At 41.1% G+C, this 23,272-nt stretch overlaps 1 protein-coding gene across 5 annotated transcripts in view; it reads right to left on the bottom strand.

Moving 5' to 3' along the window:
* The window catches only part of stk38b (serine/threonine kinase 38b), a 41,043-nt gene extending 25,852 nt beyond the window's left edge, over positions 1–15,191 (bottom strand). For all 5 annotated transcript variants that reach the window (XR_013504910.1, XR_013504909.1, XR_013504911.1 and 2 more), the window contains exons 1-5: positions 15,079–15,191; positions 8,635–8,767; positions 6,466–6,517; positions 6,265–6,387; positions 5,863–5,946 (exon numbers count right to left, since the gene is read on the bottom strand). Coding sequence is in view for 2 of the 5 variants with exons in the window: in XM_071910863.2 (XP_071766964.1) it covers positions 5,863–5,946; positions 6,265–6,387; positions 6,466–6,517; positions 8,635–8,765 (390 nt within the window). In the remaining 3 variants the exon portion in view is untranslated. The remainder of the gene's footprint in view (positions 1–5,862; positions 5,947–6,264; positions 6,388–6,465; positions 6,518–8,634; positions 8,768–15,078) is intronic.
* Between the last annotated feature and the right edge of the window lie 8,081 nt (positions 15,192–23,272).

Below are 23,272 nucleotides of genomic sequence, written 5' to 3'. Positions count from 1 at the left end.
AGCCATTCTGACAGAAGAGGGGAGCTTGTTCCACCATTGTGGTACCAGGGATGAGAAGAATTGCGACTGGAATGAGCGACTTCTGAGTCCATGGAGCGATGGAGGGGCTAGGCAACCTGAAAGGGTGGAGGAGCGGAGCGAAGGAGCTTGAGTTTGGACCCTGACCAGTGATTGTAGATACGGAGGGGCGGTTCGATGTACTGCCCTGTAGGGGAGTACCAGTGTCTTAATTTTGATGCAAGCAGAGATGGGAAGCCAGTGAAGTGACCGGAAGAGGGGAGTGACGTGAGAGAATTTTGGTTGGTTGAACAAGAGATGGGCTGCAGCATTCTGAATGTGCTGTAAAGGACTGATGGCAGAGGCGGGTAGCCTGGCCAGAAGAGAGTTGCAGTAGTCTGGGCGGGAGATGACAAGTGCCTGGACCAGGAGTTGTGCTGCTTCCCTCGTAAGGAACGGGCGTAATTTGGAGATGTTGTAGAGGGAGAACCTACAGGAGCAGGTTGTTGCTGCAATGTAGGCAGAGCAGGACAGCTGGTTGTCGAGAATCGCCCCTGGTTCTTGGTGGTCAGATGGGGCAACACAGTGGTATTCTTTATGGTGATGGAGAGGTCTGTGTGAGGGCAGTGTTTCCCTGTGAGAAAGAGTAGCTCTGTCTTGTCAAGATTAAGCTTGAGGTGGTACACAGACATCTAAGCACTGATGTCTTTAAGACATGCAGAGATGCGCCCATCAATTTGGGTTTCTGAGTGGGGGAAGGAGAGGTAGAGTTGAGTGAGAAGCCATGAGAGGAGATCACATGGCAGAGGGATTTAGTACACAGCGAGAACAACAGGGGCCCCCAGGACTGAGCCCTGAGGGATACCAGTGTTAAGAGTGCATGATCTGTACAGAGATCCTCTCCATGAGACCTGGTACGAGCGATTGGCCAAATAGGATGCAAACCAGGAGTGTGCAGATCTTGTAATGCCAAGTTCAGACAGAATGGAGAGAAGGATTTGGTGGTCAACTGTATCAAAAGCAGCAGACAAGTCAAGAAGGATAAGGACAGAGGAGAGGGATGAAGCCCTGGCAGTGTGGAGAGCCTCCATGACAGCAAGGAGAGCAATCTCCGTAAAGTGAGAAGCCTTGAAACCGGATTGAAGTGGGTCCAGGAGGTAATTCTGGGACAGATAGAGAGAGAGTTGATTGGGAACTGCTCACTCAAGGGTTTTGGATAGAAAGGAGAGAAGAAATACAGGTCTGTAGTTATAGAAAGCAGCAGGGTCAAGGGAAGGTTTCTTAAGTAGTGGCTCGACTTCTATCCAGTTAAGTGTACTAAGCTAGAGTATGCTTCTATTCAGTTTTTCGTACAAAGCTAGTGTATGCTCTAAACAAACGTCTTCCTTGCACTGACATGGCCATGCATTGCTGCGATTGTCAGTGGCAGCACGGTGCTGCCTGAGCCATGATCTCACATACTCTGCTGGATTGAAGAGTGAAATAGGGAGACCATTAAAGTAACTAAACCCCATACCCATATCTGTGTAAAGCTTGATACCTAATGGTAAAAGCATGCTACTGAAATTGCCATCTGCTATAAGCTGATCTTTGGTGACAGGTGGTGTCACCTTCTACAACAGGTGGTGACATCACAGATCAGCCACTAGCAGATGGCAATTTCAGTAGCATGCTTTTTACCAATAGGTGTTAAGGGGGTCGCACACCGGACGCGTCTGGTGGACGACATACAGCGTCCAAAAATTTGAAACCAGTGTTTACAATGGAGTTGCACACACCGCCGCCGACTGGCGCCGCCGACTGGCGCCGGCGCCCAGCCACGGCACCCAACCACGTCTTCCAGCGCTGCTCAGAGTCTTGGAGCGCCACTCATGTTTTCCACTATTGCTATTAAACCCAGAACAAGACCCAACAATCAATATAAGATATGCGGCTTGAAATGTATCATTGTGAACAGAAGTAGCATGCTATCTACTATTTTAAAAACAATAACTCGTTTTTATTTTGACACGGTGTGTCTTGTCCTGTGTGCGACCCCCTTCAGGCTTTAAACAGATTTGGGTTTGGGGTTTAGTTTAGTTTACTTTATCACAATCAAGTTTGCAATGTTTGAAACTAAGAGCGCAGGCCGCTTGTCAGTTGCAACATTATTCATTAGGCTTAAATACACTCTCGCACTCTGCCATGCTGTATTATTCAAAATCTATATTTTTATCTGAAACCAGACTGGCAACAGCCAAAGACTCTATGCAGTACCAGGGCCGCCGGAACAACAGGGGTGAGCTGGCATTTGACCCATCACTTTTCCAAGTATACTTATTGAGTTCACGCTGACTTTATTTGTGAAAAACCTCAACTCTCCCTAAGCGCACAGACTAATGATCTATAGGCACGGGCAGACAGATTTTCAAACAGAACGGCAGAACCAATTAAAAAACCTCAATTTCAGCTGTTGGGGTGGGACATTTCCCGAAGCCAGCACCACTAAAGTCAACTGCATGGTCTCTAGAAGAACGCCAGGGCCAGGTTTGTACTGCTCATTAAATCGGTCCATTTGCGATTTGAATGAACTAATAGTGCACTTGTTCACAGTTTTGCCATGATATGTAGGCCTATTATACTGTAATATGCACCATTATGGATGTTTCAATAGGACATAATTTCAAAATAGAATTTGTCATTTTAACCATGCAGTAAGGTTGGTTATAGAACCTTATAGCATTCTGTGTACCCACTACAAATATTCTATAAAAACATCCAAAACGATAACTACAGGCTATTTTGGTTCAATCTCAGAGCGATTTTTTTTTGATGCAGAGACAACACTAAAACATTTTCAACCAATCAAAATAAAAGTTCTACAAAGGACGAGGAGGTAGAATTCAGTAGCTCTCTGCAGTGATGGTGCTGCTGCTGAACTGATTACAGAAATCCAGAGGAACCCGGCGCTATTTGACAAAGACTATCGCCTCCAAAAATGTTGAGAAGTAACGAGGCATACCGGTCGGGGTCGGGAGAGCTCTTGGGAATAGTGGTAAGGCTGTTTACTGACCTGGAAGTTAGTTAACTCGCTAACTAGGCTAGGCTATTTGCTAGTTATCTTGCTAACTAACTCTGCCGAGGCCAAATATGCTGTTATCCGATGTCAGGCCTATTCAACTGGCGGCCCGCGGGCCAAGTCCGGCCCGCCAATCAAGTCACACCGGCCCACCGATCAGTTCTGTTTACAAATAAATAAAATTTAAAACCTGAAGAAAAAAAAATCAAACCAGCAGAGCGCTCCTGTGTAATGTAAACTAGATCCTGTTCTACATACTCCGGTACGGTAGGTGCAGTGTTGCCAACTTGGCGACTTTGTCGCTAGACTTAGTGACTTTTCAGACTCCCCTGGCGACTTTATTTCTCAAAAGCGACTAGCGACAAATCTGGCGACTTTTTCTGACCATGGGAAGCAATGTTAATGTGTTGAATCCCAAAGCATTTGGCAATAAATTGATACGGCTGATGCCGGTTTTCTCTACTTGCCTGTCTAATCCAGAGAGGTCTGATGGTCACAGCGCTTCCCACACACAGCGTAGCCCCCTCCCTCCGCTGAGAGCAGGGACTGTAGGATAGGGTCCACTTGTAATTGCTACCGGCGTACGCCGAAACTGGCCCGGGTGGGCAGAGTCAGCACTTATATTAAAACCGGCTATGCCGCGGCGTGCATAACAAGTGCAGCATTATATATTGATATGCAAATTATCGTATGACATCATCAATGTCACTATCAACGCTGAAGAAAAGAAAAGTTGATGCCGAAAATCTTCAATTCAACAGCGACTGGACTTAGAAATATGTGTAAATAATGAAAAAGAAAAAAAATTAAAAATTAAGCACTTGGCCTAATTACTTAAAGAATGCCTATTTATTTTCTTTTTAAATTTATGATTAGGCTACTTTTGCAATGTAGCGAAATAAAAGTTTTGAAAATGTGGTGGCACGGTGTGTCAAGTGTACATACATAATGAAATGAAATGTCCTTAGCTTTCTGACAATGTGGCCCCCTGAACAATATAGTTGAATAGCCCTGTCCTATGTTTTAATGCCTATGACCGGGAGGGAGTAATAGTGTCCTCCAGTACTGAAAACCATTTAGCCATTAGTTCCAGGTGTTTCTCTCAACATGGACTACAGGAGATTGCCTCTTTGATCCGCAGTAGTGTGGTGTTCAGAGTCACCTACTGATAAAGAAATGAATAGCTTCAGTAGGTGACCATTACCATTAGCTTATATAAACAAAGCACAATAAGGTCAAGACAGCTCCCGTAAAAGGACATTTGATGCTGCCAGCAATCCATGAACCAAAATCCTCCAGCTGTGTTGTTTATTTACTTTAGAGAGCGAGTAAAATAAAAGCACGTCGGTAAAGTAATATTCGGCGCGGAAATTAAACGATATTGTTGTAGTGTGAATACAATAGCGTTGTCGTGTGAATGCTTGAGCGACAGTGTATCGTTATAGTGTATAGTTATCTTTATAGTTATCGCTCTAGGTGTGAATGGGCCTTAAGGCTATTCCACAACATGATTTTAGAAGAGAACCCCTTGGCTATGAAGTAACCTTCTAACCCTGAAGTTATAGAGGAAGTATCTAGGTCTTGCACTATTCAAAAAAATCTTCCCTAACTTTGGCATGTTTAAAGTATTTGAAATGCACTTATATCCATTAAATATCTTGCAAATATCCCTCACAGGGACATGATGCCCGTTTTCAATAGCATGAACGTCTTCATCAAATTTCGCCCCATCACTTTTGGAGGTGTGGTGCCACCTCTGCGCAGTAGCTCCTCCATTCCTGAACTAACAGACTGGCTCCAACTTTGGCAGCTTCACCAGTGACATTGAAGATGACAGAAATTAACCAATCACATGCCTTGTAATTGTGCCTATTTTTTGTGTTACATGTCTGCAAATTAACATTGGTCACACGCAGATTTTTTTTTTTTGCTGTTTTTTTTGTATGTGTTTTTTTTGCATATGTTTGCATGCTGCTGATGCAGCTTGTTAATAAGTATACCAGAAAAATAAGTGGGTATATGTCTAAACTCCTCATTAGGTCAATATACGGAACATTTTTTTATAGATATGTAGTGCGCATACGGCATATACGTACATGTGTATGGTCTCAGCTACACCAGTGATCCATGTCCATGCAAGCACAATGGATCACAAACTAGATATGTCAGAAAGACAAAGAAAGCCGAAGTTCTCGCCAGCAGAACTCTGTGTATTAACAGAAGAGGTTGTGTAACTCAATGCAAAATTGTTTAGAAAAGATATGGTCATCCTGTTTCCAAGGACAGAAGTCAAACACATTGACAAAACATAGTGAAGCAGATGTTTTGTTTATTAATAAAACATAGATAATCATAGGTTGGAACTATACCGCCTTGCCAAAGCAAGTGGTATTTTTTATGCAGCGGTGTGCTTTTATGAATCGCTTATGGGACATGCAAATGATCAGAAACTGGCAGTGGTGACAAAATAGTGCAAGTGGTAAAACTGAGGTGGTAAACCCTGTTTATTAATAGGAAACATGTCTACCGCCACAGTCTTACCACTACCTACTACAGTTCTTGCTGTACCACACAGCAAACAACCAAGAGGTGACATAATATTTTTTCCTGATTGGCCTAGACGGGGTTACTGCATCATTCATGAGGGAGGACATGTTTATTGTTGCCCTTTAAAAATATCTTTTGTATTGCAGTGACCTGGCCAGTTGTAAATGCACAGCTGATGAGAATAGTTTAGCAGAGGAGGCAACTGATGGTGAGCAGCAACAGTTAACAAGTGGACTTGAGAAAGTGAAGTGCCAACACACCTGCTCTTTCTCCAGCATGTCGGCCTTGCGTAGGATCTTCATGGCGTAGACATGGCCCGTGTCCTTCTTCTGCACCAGACGCACCTGGAAGTCAGAGGGTAAAGGTCAACCTTCCAGGTTGCAACAGACTCGATGAAATCTACAACAACTAATCTAGGTAAGATGTGGAGGAAATAGCGTGAACCTCTGTGCACGTTACACTATCCCAGAAAAACTGTCAGGTGAAAAGAAGCGGCTGGCAATTCCACATGTATCGGAGGAGACGCGTGGTAGTCTACACCCTCCCTGGTTGAGAGGGGGGTCAACGATGGGGGCCGTGGAGCACAATGGGAATTGGCAATGACAAAAATTGGGAGAAAATAGGGGAAAAAGAAAAAAAAAGAAAACAGAAAGTTTGCTCACCTCTCCAAAAGCTCCTCGGCCAATCACCTTGAGGGACTCAAAATCATCCAACCCCAGTCTAGTTCGCTTCAATCTAAGGAACTCAGTCTCTTTGCGTGCGTGCTGAAAGCGTCGCATTCGCTTCTGTAAAACAGAGTGGATTCAGTGTGTGCATGCGTGTGTGTGTGTGTTTGTGTGATGGGTCTTAATTACAGTACTCACTTCCTCATCAGGTAGCCCCTCTTCATCCATCACCCTCTCCAACTTCTGTTGCCTAACGACAAATACAGGGACAACAGCAAGGTGAGAAATCAATGAAAAACTGCTATACAAATTCAGCTGATGTGCATGTCTTTGCACTGTGGGAGGAATCCGGAGCACACGGCAGAAACCCACATAAACACGGGGAGAACATGTAGCTAGGGACCAAGGACCAGGGCTGAGATTCGAACCCTGGACCCTCTTGATGTAATCCCTAACTGCACCAGTGGAGCAAAGCATTGGCAAAGTTGGCTGTTGTACTGGGCAAGTCTGAATGTTTGTAAGTGTGTAATAGGGTTAAAGTGATACATCAATTTGTTTGATTACATATTTATTGTAGAATTAATGAATACTACACTGGTTGTTAATGGGAAGCCCTTAACTTGATTTGATTGTAATGCCACTTTTTGATTCCACAAAAGTATGTATGAATGTTATTTCACTGGAAAGTTTAGTGTTCTGTGGTCTAAACGCTGCTTTGAGGCTTTTCTGCCCTGACAAGAAAAATATTCTGGGGAAAACACTAAATACATGCAATTTTTCAGAATGAAAATGGTCAAATTTAAATACACTGAATATAGGCTGATATTTAATGTAGAATATCGGAAGAATATGAGACCCCAAGACAACAGGTTGATTAAGGAATGAACTACAAGCATTTACAATGGAAACCTTGCAGATGTACGTCCACATTATGACCAGTGTTGCTGTAACGCGTTAGTCATGTGATTACTTTTTTCAGTAATGTAGTGTGAGGGATTACAATTTCAAATTCAGTAATTACATTACAGTTACTAATCCCAGTAACGCTCCGTTACTGCGTGACTTTCAGCAGCTGGAAGTTTTCCCATTACTTGACATCTCAGTCAAAATCTATTCTCCTTTGAAGAAGTGTATGTAGCCTTCCGCTGTGTGCATCTCTTCCTCTTTAAAGACTCCTTTCAATAAATATATACTCAAGTAAGACGAACCTCTGGCTCCAGAACTTTTTCCTCAACAACATCTCAGTCAAGGATGCAAAGAACATTATCATCCGTTGTAAAATTTGTGTGGCAGCAAAACGCTTTCCACAGCGAAAAACACAACATCCAATTTATCAACAAATCTATGGCAACACAGCAATGAGAAACTCAGGGAAAGTAATGTAATGAGCAATGTAACTAATTACTGTTCCTGTAGAGTAATTAGTAAAATAATGAGATTACTTTTTAAAGAAGTAGTAAGTAAAGAGTAGTTGATTACATTTCCCAAGTAACTTGCCCAACACTGATTATGATGTACATCAACATCAACATTAAATATATTTCTGCATTCCTGCACTGATAGGTCACAGAAAGTATGAACAATATTGTTTGTGAACAGGAAGACTTCCTCTTCTGACATAGCTGGAAATAGAACTGACTGGGGCTGTTTGGCTTTTGGTCAAACTTCTGCTTTTTCAGCCCACCCTCATCTGCTCCTTTGGTTGTAAATATGAAATTCAACTGAAGCATCTAGACTATTACCTGGCCCTGATGAGTCATGTTTAGCCACACATGTAAAGCCTTATGGTCAGTGTTGAAACACAGGAATACAGTCAGTTGGTTAACTGTGCCATTTTTTGTTTATTATTATTATTATTATTCTTTTCAGAGTGAATGAGAGAACATCAACAGTGTAATTCACCAAATTCACATTCAACAAGACGTGAACTTGGTTTCAGCCCTGCGACATCGCATTTTGTGGAAACATCCCTGCCAGGAATCGAACACACACATTCAAGATTTTTTTCACATGTTCACAAATGGTGATATACCACTGCAAGTCTCAAAGTATTTGCAAAAATCATTTCTCAAGCTCAGAATCTTTACATCTTTACATGTTTCTGAATCTTTTCCCCCGTGGCTAAATATTCTATGTTCTTATCACCTAAAGTTGCACTAGGCAACTTCACATGTTGGCAGCCCCAAATGGCAGCGAGTGGTAACTGTTTGAATTTTGATACCCAGAAATCCACTATAGTCAGTTGGTGAGTCCAGCTTTCTCTTGACAGAGCCCTCACTCGCTGCTGTTTAAAGCTAGGATGGGCAACTTTGGAGAATTGAGCAACAATTTTAAAGTATACAACAATTGACGTGTGTTGGCCCCTACCTCATCTCCCTCTCCTCGTGTTGAGCGATGAGGTTGCTGTAGAAGTTCTCCAGGGTGACTTTGGCCATTGTCACCCTCTCTTTGGTATGGTTACTCATTGAGGAGCAGGAGGAATGGCCTCTTGTCGCCATGCCTGACACAGACACAGACACAGACACAGACACACCATGACTATGTAGGGTTTTTCCTGTTTTTTGGTATTTTTTCCTGGTCTTTCACGTCCTTCTCACGAGGGCCGATGACATCGTGTGACGTCATCAAGTAACATATTAGTGGTGTCAGCTGTACAATTTCAGGTTGTCTGCAAGTTTCATTAAAGTAAATCCATGGCTTCTCAAGGCCTTTTTTAATAGGGGTGCACCGATTGATCACCCACCAATCATAATCAGCCAATACACACATTCTAAATAGATCACTGGTGATAGGACTATCACCGTTTCAACTGCCCAATCAAAAAACAAAATTTCATTTTCCAGATCAGGGAGGCGATTACATGTATGCTGTGAAAAGTATGAGCCAATTTTCATCAGTCAGCACAATGTTAGTAGCATAGGCATGTCATCGATCAGTCATTGATTGTTCATTTCTGACATTGCGTTTTGAATATCACTGCATGGATTAGAACCAGTTTATATTGGACAGACGTCTGAGCCTATGCTGCCGCAATGAAAAGCTTTTCATGCGCAACCAGTGGCAACATAAGCCCCTCAGTCATCAAGCACAGTATGTAATTACTATGTTTGGATAAAACCTATGATTTCCACACAAAGTTAGGCCAGCTATTTCATGCAGTCCTAAGAACAATCTGTCAAACACAGTGCCATAATGGAATTTCGTGTATGATCCCGGTTCATAGGGGTGTTCAGAGATGCTATTATTTGTATTTGTATCTGTATTTGTTCACCAGCCAAATTTGTATTCATATTTAGATAAATTTGAAAGTGGGTGGAAGTGGGTGTGGTTTAGACTTAAACGTAAAAAATCTACCAAATTCTTAGTTTTGTAACCCTTGTAATAATCATTGCCATTGCTATTGTTAAGACATTAAAGTATTAAACTTGTGGTTCTACAGTGACATCAATAATAATGAAGTATGAAAACACCAACTTTGATGTTATGTAACCATGAACATAGGCTTATGCCATAGCCATACGACCATGGTCATAAACAATTATAAACAAGAAAGAAAATCTCCGTGGTGAACCTACTGTATGCTAGTTAGAACTGCATGAACACTGAGGGAGACTTAAGTCAATTATAAACACCTACATTATGAACTGTGAAGTGAACAGCCTGCCCACCTCATGGCCCTGTGCCCCAACTAAAATTTTTCTAAGTTGTAGTTTGTGAGACCCGTAGTGTGGAGCGATGGGGAGACAACATCGTGCTGCAGTGAACAGACTCAGAGGACAGACAGGGATTCAAACCAACATCCTGCTGTACTGAACAGACTCAGAGGACAGACGGGGATTCAAACCAACATCCTCCTGTACATCTCTAAGTCTGGTTCAGTGTATTGTCTGTAGACATTGCCATGCCTCCTAGCCACAAGGGGTCAGTTAGGCTAACCATGAGTATGTGAGTGAGTGAATGAAAGTTACTTTAAAGGTCCATGATGTGCTTCGCATCTAAAAACCAGCTTACCACATTGGTTTGAATAGCCTCCTGTGCAGAATGACCAAGCCACATTGTTTATCGCAACACAATGAAGCGTGCTCTCTGCAGCACAGGCGAAGTGGCTAACCAACACACACTACAGCTTTGCCACATTGTTATATCATACTCAGCTGACTCATTCACCCAGTGTATTGTCAAGAAGAATAGGTCCACTCTACTATACAGCTTCACTCCGGTAGGTTAGTTGTCTTTCATTATGTAGCCTGTTAGTGAAAATGTTTTGTTCACATTGCCCAAACTTAATAAATTCCACATCTATTTGGCAAAAAAGCTTTGTAAGCTCAATCCAGTTGTAACTAAAATATTCGGCAGCAAAAAATATTCTTTTTGTTACACATAGATAAGCCACCGCAGTTGCAAAGCAATACCTAACAACAGCAAGCATCACTCAGTATGAGGTGAGGAAGCCGCGTTTGACTGACTGAACTGACCTGAATTTGGCTGATAAACACATCATGTGCAGTGGGAAAAATATCTTGCCTCCTTACACAAGTTTATTCCAGTTCCATTATTGAGTTTACATTATGATAATTTCATGTCACACCAATTTCAGTGGATGCCTGGACCTTGCTTAACGTGGAGTCCTATGTTACAATAACTTGTCACAACACAACTGAGAATTGGGAAATGAAGACAATTGTACTGCACATGTATTTGATGCTCAAGAGACACACAGCTGAAAATTTGGCGTGTGTGTGTGTGTGTGTGTGACTGGAAAATAAAAATATAAACAAAAGGGTAGCCTTACGTCTGTAAAATCAAAACAAGGATTTTAGACATGCTTGAGATTGATCAGCAGTACATACAAAAACAAAAACATGCAGGTACAAAATACTAAAACTAATAGCTGTCAATAATTACACTGAATTTCTATTTCAGAACATTGAAAAGTTTGTTTATAATACCAATGTATTGTTATTTTGAATACTTTCATTTGAAAATGTGTGAGTGATTAACATGACAGTAATAGTCACCAGTCATGCTCTGGGACAGCTACATATAGCAGTCAATGTCTTGGTTAAATTAGATCAGTGCTTGATTTTCTATGAATCAGCACTGAAACTGTCATATGAGCCATTGCATGTTTATACTGAGTGACAGCCTACGTTGAGGTGAACTTTAGGTTCTATACACACTGGAAAAAGTGGCTATCCACCAACAGCGGTGCAGGAGGGGCATATACGCTTGCACTTAAGACATACAGATAATAAATGCTTCTGTAGCTTTTGTTATAAACAGACTTGTGAACAAATACTAAACTGAACCACATGTTATGACACTGTCTAGTAAAATGTATACCATTGGATATTCTGTACAAATATTATACAGGTGTGATGTTGAAGAGATGTCTTATTTTCAATAGTTTGTCACTATTTAACAGCTACTAGTAACAGCAGAATAGCCAAAAGTACTGAAATAAGAACCACTGATTAATAGTTACTAGTAATGCATAATAGCTAGTAGAACTGAATTAGAGACTAGTATTAATTAAAATAGCAACTAGTGAGTAATGAAAAGTTAATAAATAAAATCTCTAGCCCTGTCGGATTCAATTTAAAAAACAGGCACTAGTGGCTAATTACCAACAAGGGTTAGCATCGGGTATATGAGTTATGAAGTGAGGCTTACATTCCTCCGCCACTTATTTGCTTTAAATGCCAAAAATATGGACATGTAGTGTCAATATGTAAAGGAAAACAAAGATGTGGGAGAAGAAGTTGCGGAGAAGGAGCAAAGCTTAAATGTTGCACCTGTGGAGGGGAACATAGTGCAGCATTTCATGGATGTGAGGCCAACAAGAAAGCGGCAGAGGTACAGCAAGTCAAAATAACACAAGGAATCACTTATACAGAAGCTGTCAAAAAGATAAGTGAAACGGTTCCTATTCCTAAAGAAGCAAGGGTTGATAATAATGCAAAGTGCCAAGGATATTGCAAAGGGAAGGGAGAAACTTAAATGGTAGACAAGAAGAAATTCATCCTGTCCATGATAAATGTAGTAAACTGCTCTGCACAGTCAAGAGCTGCAGAGCTGAAAGAATCAAAATAATTGTGAAGTCAGCAGAAAAATATCTTGGAATAAAAGGATTACATTGGGCAACAGTGAAGGATACTCTTAGTGGAGATGCATCTAACTCACAGTCATGGGATGGTTTGTCATAATGGTGCTAATTATCCTTCAGTGGAATGCAACAGGTTTAAACAGAGTATATTAGAGACAGCAGGTGAAAGGATAAGTAATAGAGCTGTTTGGTGTTGGGATTTTAATGCACATAGCGCATTATGGGGGAGTAAAGACACTGATGTAAATTGATTAGTTATTGAAGAATTCTTGGATGATCTTAGATTAGTATGCATCAACAATGGTAGAGGTGCAAGATATAACAGCACTCAAAATATAGAATCTGCAATACACTTAATAGGTTCCGATAAAATTGCAGGTGTAAGTTCATGGAATGTATTGAATCAATCCACTGTAGGAAGTGCTCACTATCCTATATTAAATAGGAATAGAATTACATCAGTAAGAAGGGTTGAAAATGCCAAGATGGACACTGAAGAGCTGACTGGGATACATTCCAAATATTAAGTGAAAGTAGAGTGGTGGAACTTCTTTTAGAAGATAAATTAGATATTGATACATATAATAGCAAATTGAGCAATATTACAATATAGACAGCAGAAGAAACAATACCAGAAAGTACAGACATTAGGCATGCAAAGGGTGTGCCATGGTGAAATGTTGAGTGCAGTGAAGCTATAAAAACAAGAAATGGAGTATTTAGACAAGTTAAAACTCATCACTCTTTTTATTTGTCAATACAGTATGAAAATGACCAAGCTACAGTTAGAAGAACAATAAGAACAGCACAACGTACACATTAGAGGAAATACTGTGACAGTATTGGGAGAGAGATGCAGCTGTCTGGTGTATGGGGTATGATCAAAAGAATGGAGGGAATAAGAAGAAATGATGGGCTACCGGTATTGTATAACAAAGAGGAAGTAGCAATTAGTGATGTAGAAAAGGCCAAACTTCTGGCTGAAACATTTGTTAAAGTGCATAGTTCAGGAAATCTGTCATTGGAGGCTAACAATGCAGAGAACAAATCTAGTAGAAAATCCAGTAATATCATCAGAGAAAATGGAATCAGCAGGAGATTCATTAGATCTACCATTTAGGTTATTTGAATTCAGAAGAGCAATGCCTAGTGCAAGTCATACCTCACCTGCAATAGATAGAATTTGCTATAGTAGCCTATGCTGGCACATATGAAAGGTAGCACACTACAGATAATTTAGAGATTTTACAATAAAATTTGGGACACTGGCCAACTGTGTGGAAACAGGCAGTAATAGTCCTGGAAAACCTGGTAAAGATCCATCAGACTCCTCTAGTTGTAGACCTATTGCTTTAAAATCTCTGATTCAGAGTATTACTCAAGGAATATAAAAAGTATGTTGTTATTCATATAGCCTCATTACCTCAATACATTTCCTTTCACGTCATTTTCCATTGGCAGCTCTAACAAAGCTCCATGATCTCATTATAGCACTGTCAGTTGCACCCGACTTGGGGTTTTAAGCCAGTGGTTCTCAACGTGGGGTCCAGGGACCACTAGGGGTCCTTGAGGGGGTTCCAGGGGGTCCCCAGCAAATTGATGAATTGTTAAACTTCACTATTATTTCATTTACAAGAAGTTAACACAATTAGAGAATGTAGAGGAATGACTGTTTTGATCATAGTGTCTCTGTTATCTCTCTACCTACAATACAGATAGTCATGGAATTCTGGACAAAATCATCTGTGACAATACAAATATTTTCAGATCTCATCAAATGGGGGTCCGTGGCTCTAATGTGGACTAAATTAGGGGTCCTTGATATGAAAAAGGTTGAGAATCACTGTTTTAAGTGATCACAAACGGGAATGTGTCTGTATGTAAGCTTTAAAAAAGTAAAAAAGTAGCATGTGAAAATGCAAATAGTTTAGTACACAAAACAGAGGACAGGCAAGGGCTTCAAAGCACATGATTGGTAGGTTTTACCACATGAACAAAACCTGATACAAAGTCTAAGTCAAAGTCTATAGTCTTGTAAAAGGGTTTGATTCACACTCATTTTCACTGTAATAATTTGAATTTGTGGCTACCTTGCAGCCCGGAAGTCCATATTTGGGCAAAGGTTGGTGCTCTGCGTTACGTCAGACTTCTTTGCTCAGAGTCACCGCAGCAGCCCCGATACGTTCCGTTCTCTAGCATGGAGAAGACGCTTAACCAAACGCCACTCAAAAATCGGATAAGTTAATAATGGCTTGCATATCTGCAAATGTACACACCTCCTAGAATATAATTTAAGAGCTTAAAAGAATCACTAACAGTCACTTTTCAATTCGGTATCCAATAAATCAATCGACGTTTTATCCAGACCCCACAGTCTGTTCGCCTGTTATTCCCACAATACTCTTCAACCAAATTATACAGTGTAGGGCGGTAGGGAGCAGTGAAATCTAATTCTAAAAGTTGAAATTTTATAGAAATAAAGTGCTGTGTGGTGGATTATCTATATGCCGTATTTACCAGAAGACCCGAAAGACACCATATATACCATTGCTGATAAGCAAGGCCACATTCAATTGACAGATTTTTGGATGAAGTTTGGGGATGAAGTTCTCTCAATACAAGAGACCGCAGCTCTTCCACCAAACTTCATAACCTTAGTTTTCCTCGTAGTATTTTTGATGTCAAACTTGAGGTTGTATTCCTACCTTGCCAGTAGCGACTTGCACAGTATTTCTCAGTCGTTATCGCATTAATCGCAAGAAGTGGAGTGAAATATAATGTCTTCTGAGGTCAGTTCAACGTTAAGCGTCGGAATACGGGAAGTGAAGTTGCCCCTCCCCGCAACAGGAGCCCCAAAACCTCCCTCTTTCCCCGTTTTTCTGGTTTTACTAAAAGAGACATACCGATATTTTGTTATTTTTTATCACAAAGAAAAGACTGTCGAAACGGTCTCTAACGTCTTTATATTGCATGGTAAAAAGTGTATTCAAAATTCTCAATCTAAACTAAAATCATACATGTTTTAAAAGAGATTGATTAAACTTGATAAAAACTTGATTACAAAAAATGCACTTTATTTTTATATTACTTTGCCAGGTATTTCATTTTGACCCTTTTTTAGTAACTTTAGCCTACTCTTTTTTTTTCCATTATTCCTTCCCTGTCCTCTCCTTCCATAAATGTATGTACATCATTTGATGCTGCTATGATAATATTCAGTGACCCAATTTCTTATTGTATTTGAAGGTTTCATGGGTTTTCTATATTTATTTACAATGTTATATATTTCATCTTTCAATAAATATATACATAAATGTAAAAATATATAAAAATTATCCCTTTTCTGTTGGGGGCTGCATTGGCTTGGCCTGGTTGTGGTGATGATGATGATGATGATGATGACGGTGGTGGTGGTGATAAAGATGATGAAGGTGATGATGCTGATGATGACGCAGAGAAGCATACAGGTGTAATTGTCGGGTTCAAGCAACCTGAACATTATTAAAACACACACAAAAAGAGAGAAGACACAGAGTTAGAGTTTTCTTCCTTGCAAGGGAGAACGGACGGAAACGTGCTCAGTTACACTTTCCACCCCGCTCTGAACCCGTCCCGCCGTCTCCTCTCTTTTTATTTCCTTAAGGTGGTTCCTAGTTACAAAAGGATTACAGCCCCTAAAGGGTGGGGGACACACGGGCTGAAATTCTCTACGTATCTTTTCTAAAACATGGTTACAAAGAAGTTCTCGTTTGTAGCAGGTGTCTTCATTTAGATCAAAGGCATAGTTGCGGCCTCCGCCTTCTTGTAGGAGTGTTTCTCATCTGCCTCCTCAATGCGGTCACCTCGACCCTGAGCCTGCCCATGAGGCTTCGTGATATCTCTGAAAAACAGTTAACACATCCTCTCGCACAGACACACACACACACACATATATAGCTCTCAAACAATATAAGCAAATATAGGATAATTTTCTATGTACAATTATTCCAACATTTCCCTCCTGTTTATCATGTATTTGCTTAAATTCTCATATCACTTATTTTCAGCCACTTCACTTAGATTTTCAGCTGTAAGGTCATTCTTATAAGAACAAGTACATTTACACTCAGAGACAAATTTATGATTACTCACATCTTTTACTCATAATCACCTGAGTTTGAGGATAGGTCATCATCATTGTCATCGTCAGTGTCATTGTTTCTCTCTAGTAGGGGATACAGTTGTTCCATATGCTGTTCCATTGGTGATATGGCTGTGGTAATGAGACGGTTAAGCAAAGCACGCAGACAAGGAATACAACAACATCCACACAAGGTCAGTACTGCTGCAAACACAGCTAGAGACATTAATACTGAGGACACCAATAGTCGGTATTTTCCGAAGGCATCCATCCATGAATCCCACATCGTGGTATCAACCCCAGAATGCTCTTTCATTTTGCTGTTGAGAGTGCGTAGACCTTCAATTGCCTTGGTCAGGTTGCCATCAGCAGCGGTGTTGTTTGGTATGAATGAACAACATTGTTCACCAAACATTGCACAGACGCCTCCCTTTTCAGCAAGCAGCATATCTAGAGCAATTCTATTTTGGAAAGCCATAAGTGAAGTTGCCGACAGTTGTCCATGAACGGCCTCAAAACCGCTCTGAGTCCAATTACCTAATCTTTGAACATTGTAGTGGATGTAATTGATCCTGTCAACGTTTTTGTTAAGCGTACACCACCAACAGATAGAAGATTCGAACCCTGCTACAACTTGATCAACTAATTTGTACTCATCGGGTACTCCACGTGGAACGCCTATCGCGTCTATGTAAGTTGGGTCATTATCAGGTAGCCAGGTCGCAGAACGTTTGTGTCTGCGCCATCGTTCAGGCATTACACTTGACATGGTATCAATTAACTGAGTAGTGGACATTGGATAGACAGACACTGGAAGGATCAACGACACTAAAGCACAGTATCCTGTTGTATTTATGGGCAAACGGTCGAAGATCCTGTCATCTCCACACCACCACCAGATGTCACTACGAGACACTGGGGTGAACAAACTAGGTACTGCTAGTGTTACGTTACACCATGAGCTTGACAAATTTCCTAATTGCTCCCCTTTACCAGTTCTGTTGACACAAAAAATTACCTGGTGCCACAGTCTTTGAAAATATTGTTTTTTTTCTTTTCAGGTCCAGTATTGGGGAAAACTTCATCCCAAGACTGGCATGTGACATTAGGATTAGTATTATTCATCACATCAAAGATACACTCTTCAGAAATAACTGCTGGTACTCTCTGAAGTATGGGCTTTGGACCCATACAGATCACACAGTCTGTTTTCGTTACATTCACCGCTTGTTCTACCATCAGTAACCAATTGTTGTTATTACCAGACACTCCAGTTGTGACGCGAAACCATCCATCAACACTATCAAACGACACACTGACAGCTCTCACACCAGCTCGTCATGTATAATTGCTCATTCTAGGCTGCTCTGTGGTTTCCATAGTACTATTGACACATACAACAATCGGAAAATAAGGGTCAGCGCCTGACGACCAAGCCCACAGCAGCAGTCCCCAACAGGAAGTGTTAAACAGTGTTGCATTTGGAGGACGTATTTCGCCGTCGGGAAGAGAAAAAGTCAACCTAAGTTGTTCTCCTGGGTGACTGAGAGTTACTCTATCTTTAAAGAATTTAGCCTCTTCACTATGGCCTGGTGGCCAATATTGTCCTGCCTGAGTTGTAATAAAAGCACTCCAATCAAGTCGCAGAACGTGTCCAATCAGATATCACCAGGAACCTAACCAATCTTTGCCTGTGGTTGGTACAGTGTTCCGAAACCCTTTTAACGCTTTTATAGGAATATCTACAGAAGTGGTTGTATTGGGGGGCACTATAACAGTAACCGAGTTATTATACGTCCAGGATATTAGCCATGGAATGTGAGTCTCAGGAGCACTACTTCTCTTAACACGATTGGTGTCATTGCTAGTATGAATTTGTTTGGGAGGCTCCCAGAGATACCATACCAGTAAAAAGGTCAGGATAAAAAACAGGGTTATCATCCAACAACAGATGGACTGTTTCAGCCATCTTGGGGCCATTTCAGCTAAAGGGTTATCCTCTACTTGGTTTGGTGTCTTGGAAAATCTTCACTGACTTTCGGGTCTTACCAGTCTCTACACGTCTGGCACCACCCTATTATCAGATTCTCGCTCACCGCCCCTATTGGAACCTTCAGCTGAGATGACTCTTTTACAGTGTGTCAAATGTATCCAGGTACCTCTCTCCGCTATTTTAACTGCAGTAGGAGTCGTCAACAATACCTGATAAGGCCCTTCCCATTTAGGGGAGTACCAGTGTTTCTTCTTGATGCTCCTGATTAGAACCCAGTCTCCTGGTTCCACTAATGGAGTGTCCTGCTGAGAGACAGGAGGAACGTCATCAGTATTGTCTTTCCTCTGTCTCTCCAGTATCTTTCTCATATAATCTGCCAGATTTGTTTCATCATCAGTTTCCCATTGATTCTTAAACTGAGGCAATCTATAGGGTCGTCCAAACAGGGTTTCGTATGGGGTCAGACCAGTAGTACTGGTAATGTTTATGTATAGTTTTACCAAATCCAAACAACCTGTCCATGGTCTGCCAGTTTCCTCAATACACTTTTTCAATCTATTTTTTATTGTTCCGTTCATTCTTTCTACTAGGCCTGCGCTTTGTGGGTGATAAGCACAATGATTCTTTAAGTCTATGTGGAACATAACTCCTATCCTTTTTATTATTTGATTTACAAAATGGCTTCCATTATCACTGTAAATTCTTTCTGGGATACCATATCGTGGTATGATATCTTTACATAGTGCCTTTGCAACTGTTAGAGCATCTGGGTGTTTTGTCGGGAACAGCTCTATCCATTTTGAAAATGCGTCTATTATGACCAAGCAAAACTTTTTCCCTTCACTCTGATTCAGTTCAATAAAGTCCATATGGATTATTTGGAATGGGTATTGGGGTGTTGGAAACTTTCCCCTCTTTGGTCTCATATTGCCCTGTGGATTATGTTTTGCACATATCAGACATGCTCTCTTTGAATAAGAGTTAAATCCATAGGTTTTATAATATTGATGTATCTGTCCTACCATCCCTCCTGTTGAGACATGTGTAGAACCATGGCTCAATATTGCCGCCCATTTATATAGGTTTTTTTGGTAGGATAGGTTTGCTCTCTGGTCATACATAGATGTCATCTTTCAGGTGGGCACCATTCTTTTTCCACTGATCTTTTTCTGTTTGTAAGCTTTGGATTTGCATATCTTTTAACACGTCAGTAGTTAAGAGTCCACTCTGCTCTAAAGTTAACACTTGAATTCCGCCTTCTGCTGCCTCTTTGGCTGTTTTATCAGCAAATGCATTTCCTAGCGAGGCCTTGTCTTTATTTCCGGTGTGTGCAGCACATTTGCATACTGCTAATTCTTCAGGGAGTTTTACTGCTTTTAGTAGCTCAGTTAGAAGCTGAGCATGTGTCACAGGTTTCCTTGTTGAGGTCACCATTCCCCTGTTTTGCCAATATTGTGCGAATGTGTGCACTGTAGCATAAGCGTATTGGCTGTCCGTGTATACAGGGACAGAGAAGAATGCATTGCTTATATCTACTACGGTAAACACCTTAGCTTCTGGTCATAATGAGTTCAGCAACGTATATGGGTCTGGGACACATGGTGCTCGTTGTATTACTGCACTGTTGACTGCTTGCAAATCTTGGACCATACGCCACCCTATAGATGGTGCTTGTTTCTTTACTGGGAAGATGGGGGTGTTACAGGGTGAATCTTCACATTTGATAATAACGCCAGCTTTTATCAAATCCTCTATCACTGGCTTGATGCCTTCCTGTGCATCAGCTTTAAGGGGATATTGCCTGACACTAGGCCTGTAATCATTTTTTGGTCTGATCTGAACTGGTAATGCTCCCTTTACTAGTCCAACGTCTGATGGACCTTTGGACCATAAATTTTCTGGCACCCCTTTCAACAGATTCTCTTCTTCCTCAGAAAGAAATATATCTCATCCCTCACTATCGTGCATGTGTGCTTCTTCATGCACTTGGATTGTCCAGAACAAGGATTTTCTAGTCAATCCAGTAGCTGCGCTAGTCCATGTATTTACAGATGTGGGTACCCAATCGGTTGCTTTTTCTCCCTCCTGTACTACGCGCCCCAAATCTTTCCACTGGAGTTCCTTTTTCTTGTACAGGGATATGTGAGGGGGAGTCCACATCCTGAAAAGCTTTCTTATTTCGGGACTCAATGTGACCCCTACCACAGAGGTATTTTTTGCATCTGAGTACATATAGTTCACAGTTACTCGTGTTGGGGTTAATTGTTTTAGCTTTCTCTTGTAGTCTGGGTCTGGACCGGGTTTATCTTTGTACCACATTGTGACATGCAAATCATCAGGAGACATTATATCTTGTGGAGTTAAGATGGCCTGTCTTCCCTCACTCAAGAGCTCTGTCCCCGTGTTGCATGGTGGTTTGGGTGTAGGCAGCGTTGGATACAGCTTCTGCTGCTGCTGCACCCTCCTCCTCACTCTCTTCCTCTTCTACTCCTAGCCCCCCCCTTACTGCTCTCTCTTCTCTGCTACTCCTAGCCCCCACCTTACTGCTCTCTCCTCTCTGACTTTCTTCCTCTTTCTGCCTACGATGTCTACTAGAGGTTGTTTCATCATCCTCTTTTCTGTGAAACGTTAACTTTGTTTCTGTCTGCCTCAACACATTTATCTGCACATTCCTTTTCCTTAGCCTCTTTAACCTTCCTGTCGCCTTCTTCTCTTTTCTGTGCTACTTCTAGCCAGTATTTCACATCCTCATAACCATCTTTGCGCACTTTCTTGTTTCTGCTTTTATTCTTCCTTTCTATTGCTCCCTGTAATTCAGTTAATTTCTGAGTACTTAATTTACCATTATAGTTGTACTTTTTCACCCATTTTTCAAGGTATTTTACTTTTTGCGGGGTTTTTTTTTTTTTTTTTTTCCGATATATTTCCAATCTTTGCATTGCAATGCTTCTCTAATTTGACATTTACCATTTCCTTTCCCCATTTTATGTGTCTTTTAGTCCAGTGTAATAACACCTAGGGTGTTCTAAACACTGGGAAATTCAAGCAGGACAGTGATTCAAATTTCCTTTTGTGGTAAGTCTCACTTCAACTCTTTCGAGTGGAGACTTCTTGCCTTTGCATCCACAAAAGTCCACTGTTTAACTCCTGCCTTTTGGTATGAGGTTAAATACCTAGTGGTATTTTCCCCTCCACTCACTCACTCACTCACTCTTTCGTACTTTACGCTGCGCTCTTTTAGGCTTACAGAGGACTCCGCCGTCCTACGGAATTTAACTGTAACACAGGGGACTCCGCCGTCCTCTACGGAATTTAACTGCGCCCCAGGACTTCTTTGCCCTTATTCACCTGCCAGTGTCTAGAATATTCAGGGTTTTCGCAATGACCCTCAGTCATTCTTTTCCTTTTTAAGAAAACTGTAACTCACCGATTTGTGTTGTCTCCCTGTCAGACTACCGTCAACCGTCGGATCTCAGTCGGCGGGGCGGATCAGTCCTGGAAAAGGACTCACCGTGCACGGATTTTCCTGGTGTCCGCCTCGCCCACTGAAATCCTCAGATCTATTGGTATCCGGCTCGAAGGACCAAGTTAATGTCGGGTTCAAGCAACCTGAACATTATTAAAACACACACAAAAAGAGAGAAGACACAGAGTTAGAGTTTTCTTCCTTGCAAGGGAGAACGGACGGAAACGTGCTCAGTTACACTTTCCACCCCGCTCTGAACCCGTCCCGCCGTCTCCTCTCTTTTTATTTCCTTAAGGTGGTTCCTAGTTACAAAAGGATTACAGCCCCTAAAGGGTGGGGGACACACGGGCTGAAATTCTCTACGTATCTTTTCTAAAACATGGTTACAAAGAAGTTCTCGTTTGTAGCAGGTGTCTTCATTTAGATCAAAGGCATAGTTGCGGCCTCCGCCTTCTTGTAGGAGTGTTTCTCATCTGCCTCCTCAATGCGGTCACCTCGACCCTGAGCCTGCCCATGAGGCTTCGTGATATCTCTGAAAAACAGTTAACACATCCTCTCGCACAGACACACACACACACACATATATAGCTCTCAAACAATATAAGCAAATATAGGATAATTTTCTATGTACAATTATTCCAACAGTAATTCAAATGATTTTGCAAGAATATGTCATGTTAAATGTAAATGTAAAGTTACAGGCTAAACTTTCTTTTTTTTCTGACTGTTTCTGACTTTTTTTTACTTATGTTAATGGCTAGCTGGGTAGAATTTGTGAATAATTTTAAATGACACTTCCTTAACGTTATTTTTAATTAAGTATTTATGGGGAAATAACCATACTTTCTTACAAAAAGAGCAGACAGAAATGCTTTAATGTTATTCTTACAGTGCAGAGAAAAGCAAGCTTCCCCCTCTTGATGTGTCAGCAGGCCTGAGTGATAAAAGCTCAGCAGGCTGAGGATTATGACCTAAAAAAGTTCTGTTACTCCTGAAGAGATAGCATCCATAATCATTACAGGCATTTCAAATTTTTGTAATTCAATAAGAAGCCAATTTATTATTATACAGTATGTTCCTGGGCTTCCGTAAGTTCCAGATGAAGTATATATGCGGAAAAAAGTTGTGTTTATAGATTAATGACCAAGCTATTTGTTTATGGAACAGGGAGAGTGTGAGTGGAATTTTGTCAATGCTATAATTGCACAATGAAATAAATCAATAATTAAGGCGGAAAACAACTGACGGGAAAAAGTTCCAAATTGAGATTGGACATTTCAAGACACATTTATTCCTGTTAATTATTTATTTATTTATTTG

This window comes from Centroberyx gerrardi, chromosome 5 (assembly GCF_048128805.1).
Source record: "Centroberyx gerrardi isolate f3 chromosome 5, fCenGer3.hap1.cur.20231027, whole genome shotgun sequence".
NCBI lineage: Eukaryota > Metazoa > Chordata > Actinopteri > Beryciformes > Berycidae > Centroberyx > Centroberyx gerrardi.
The sequence above is the reverse complement of the archived record's forward strand: the minus strand, read 5'-3'. Positions and strand labels throughout refer to the sequence as shown.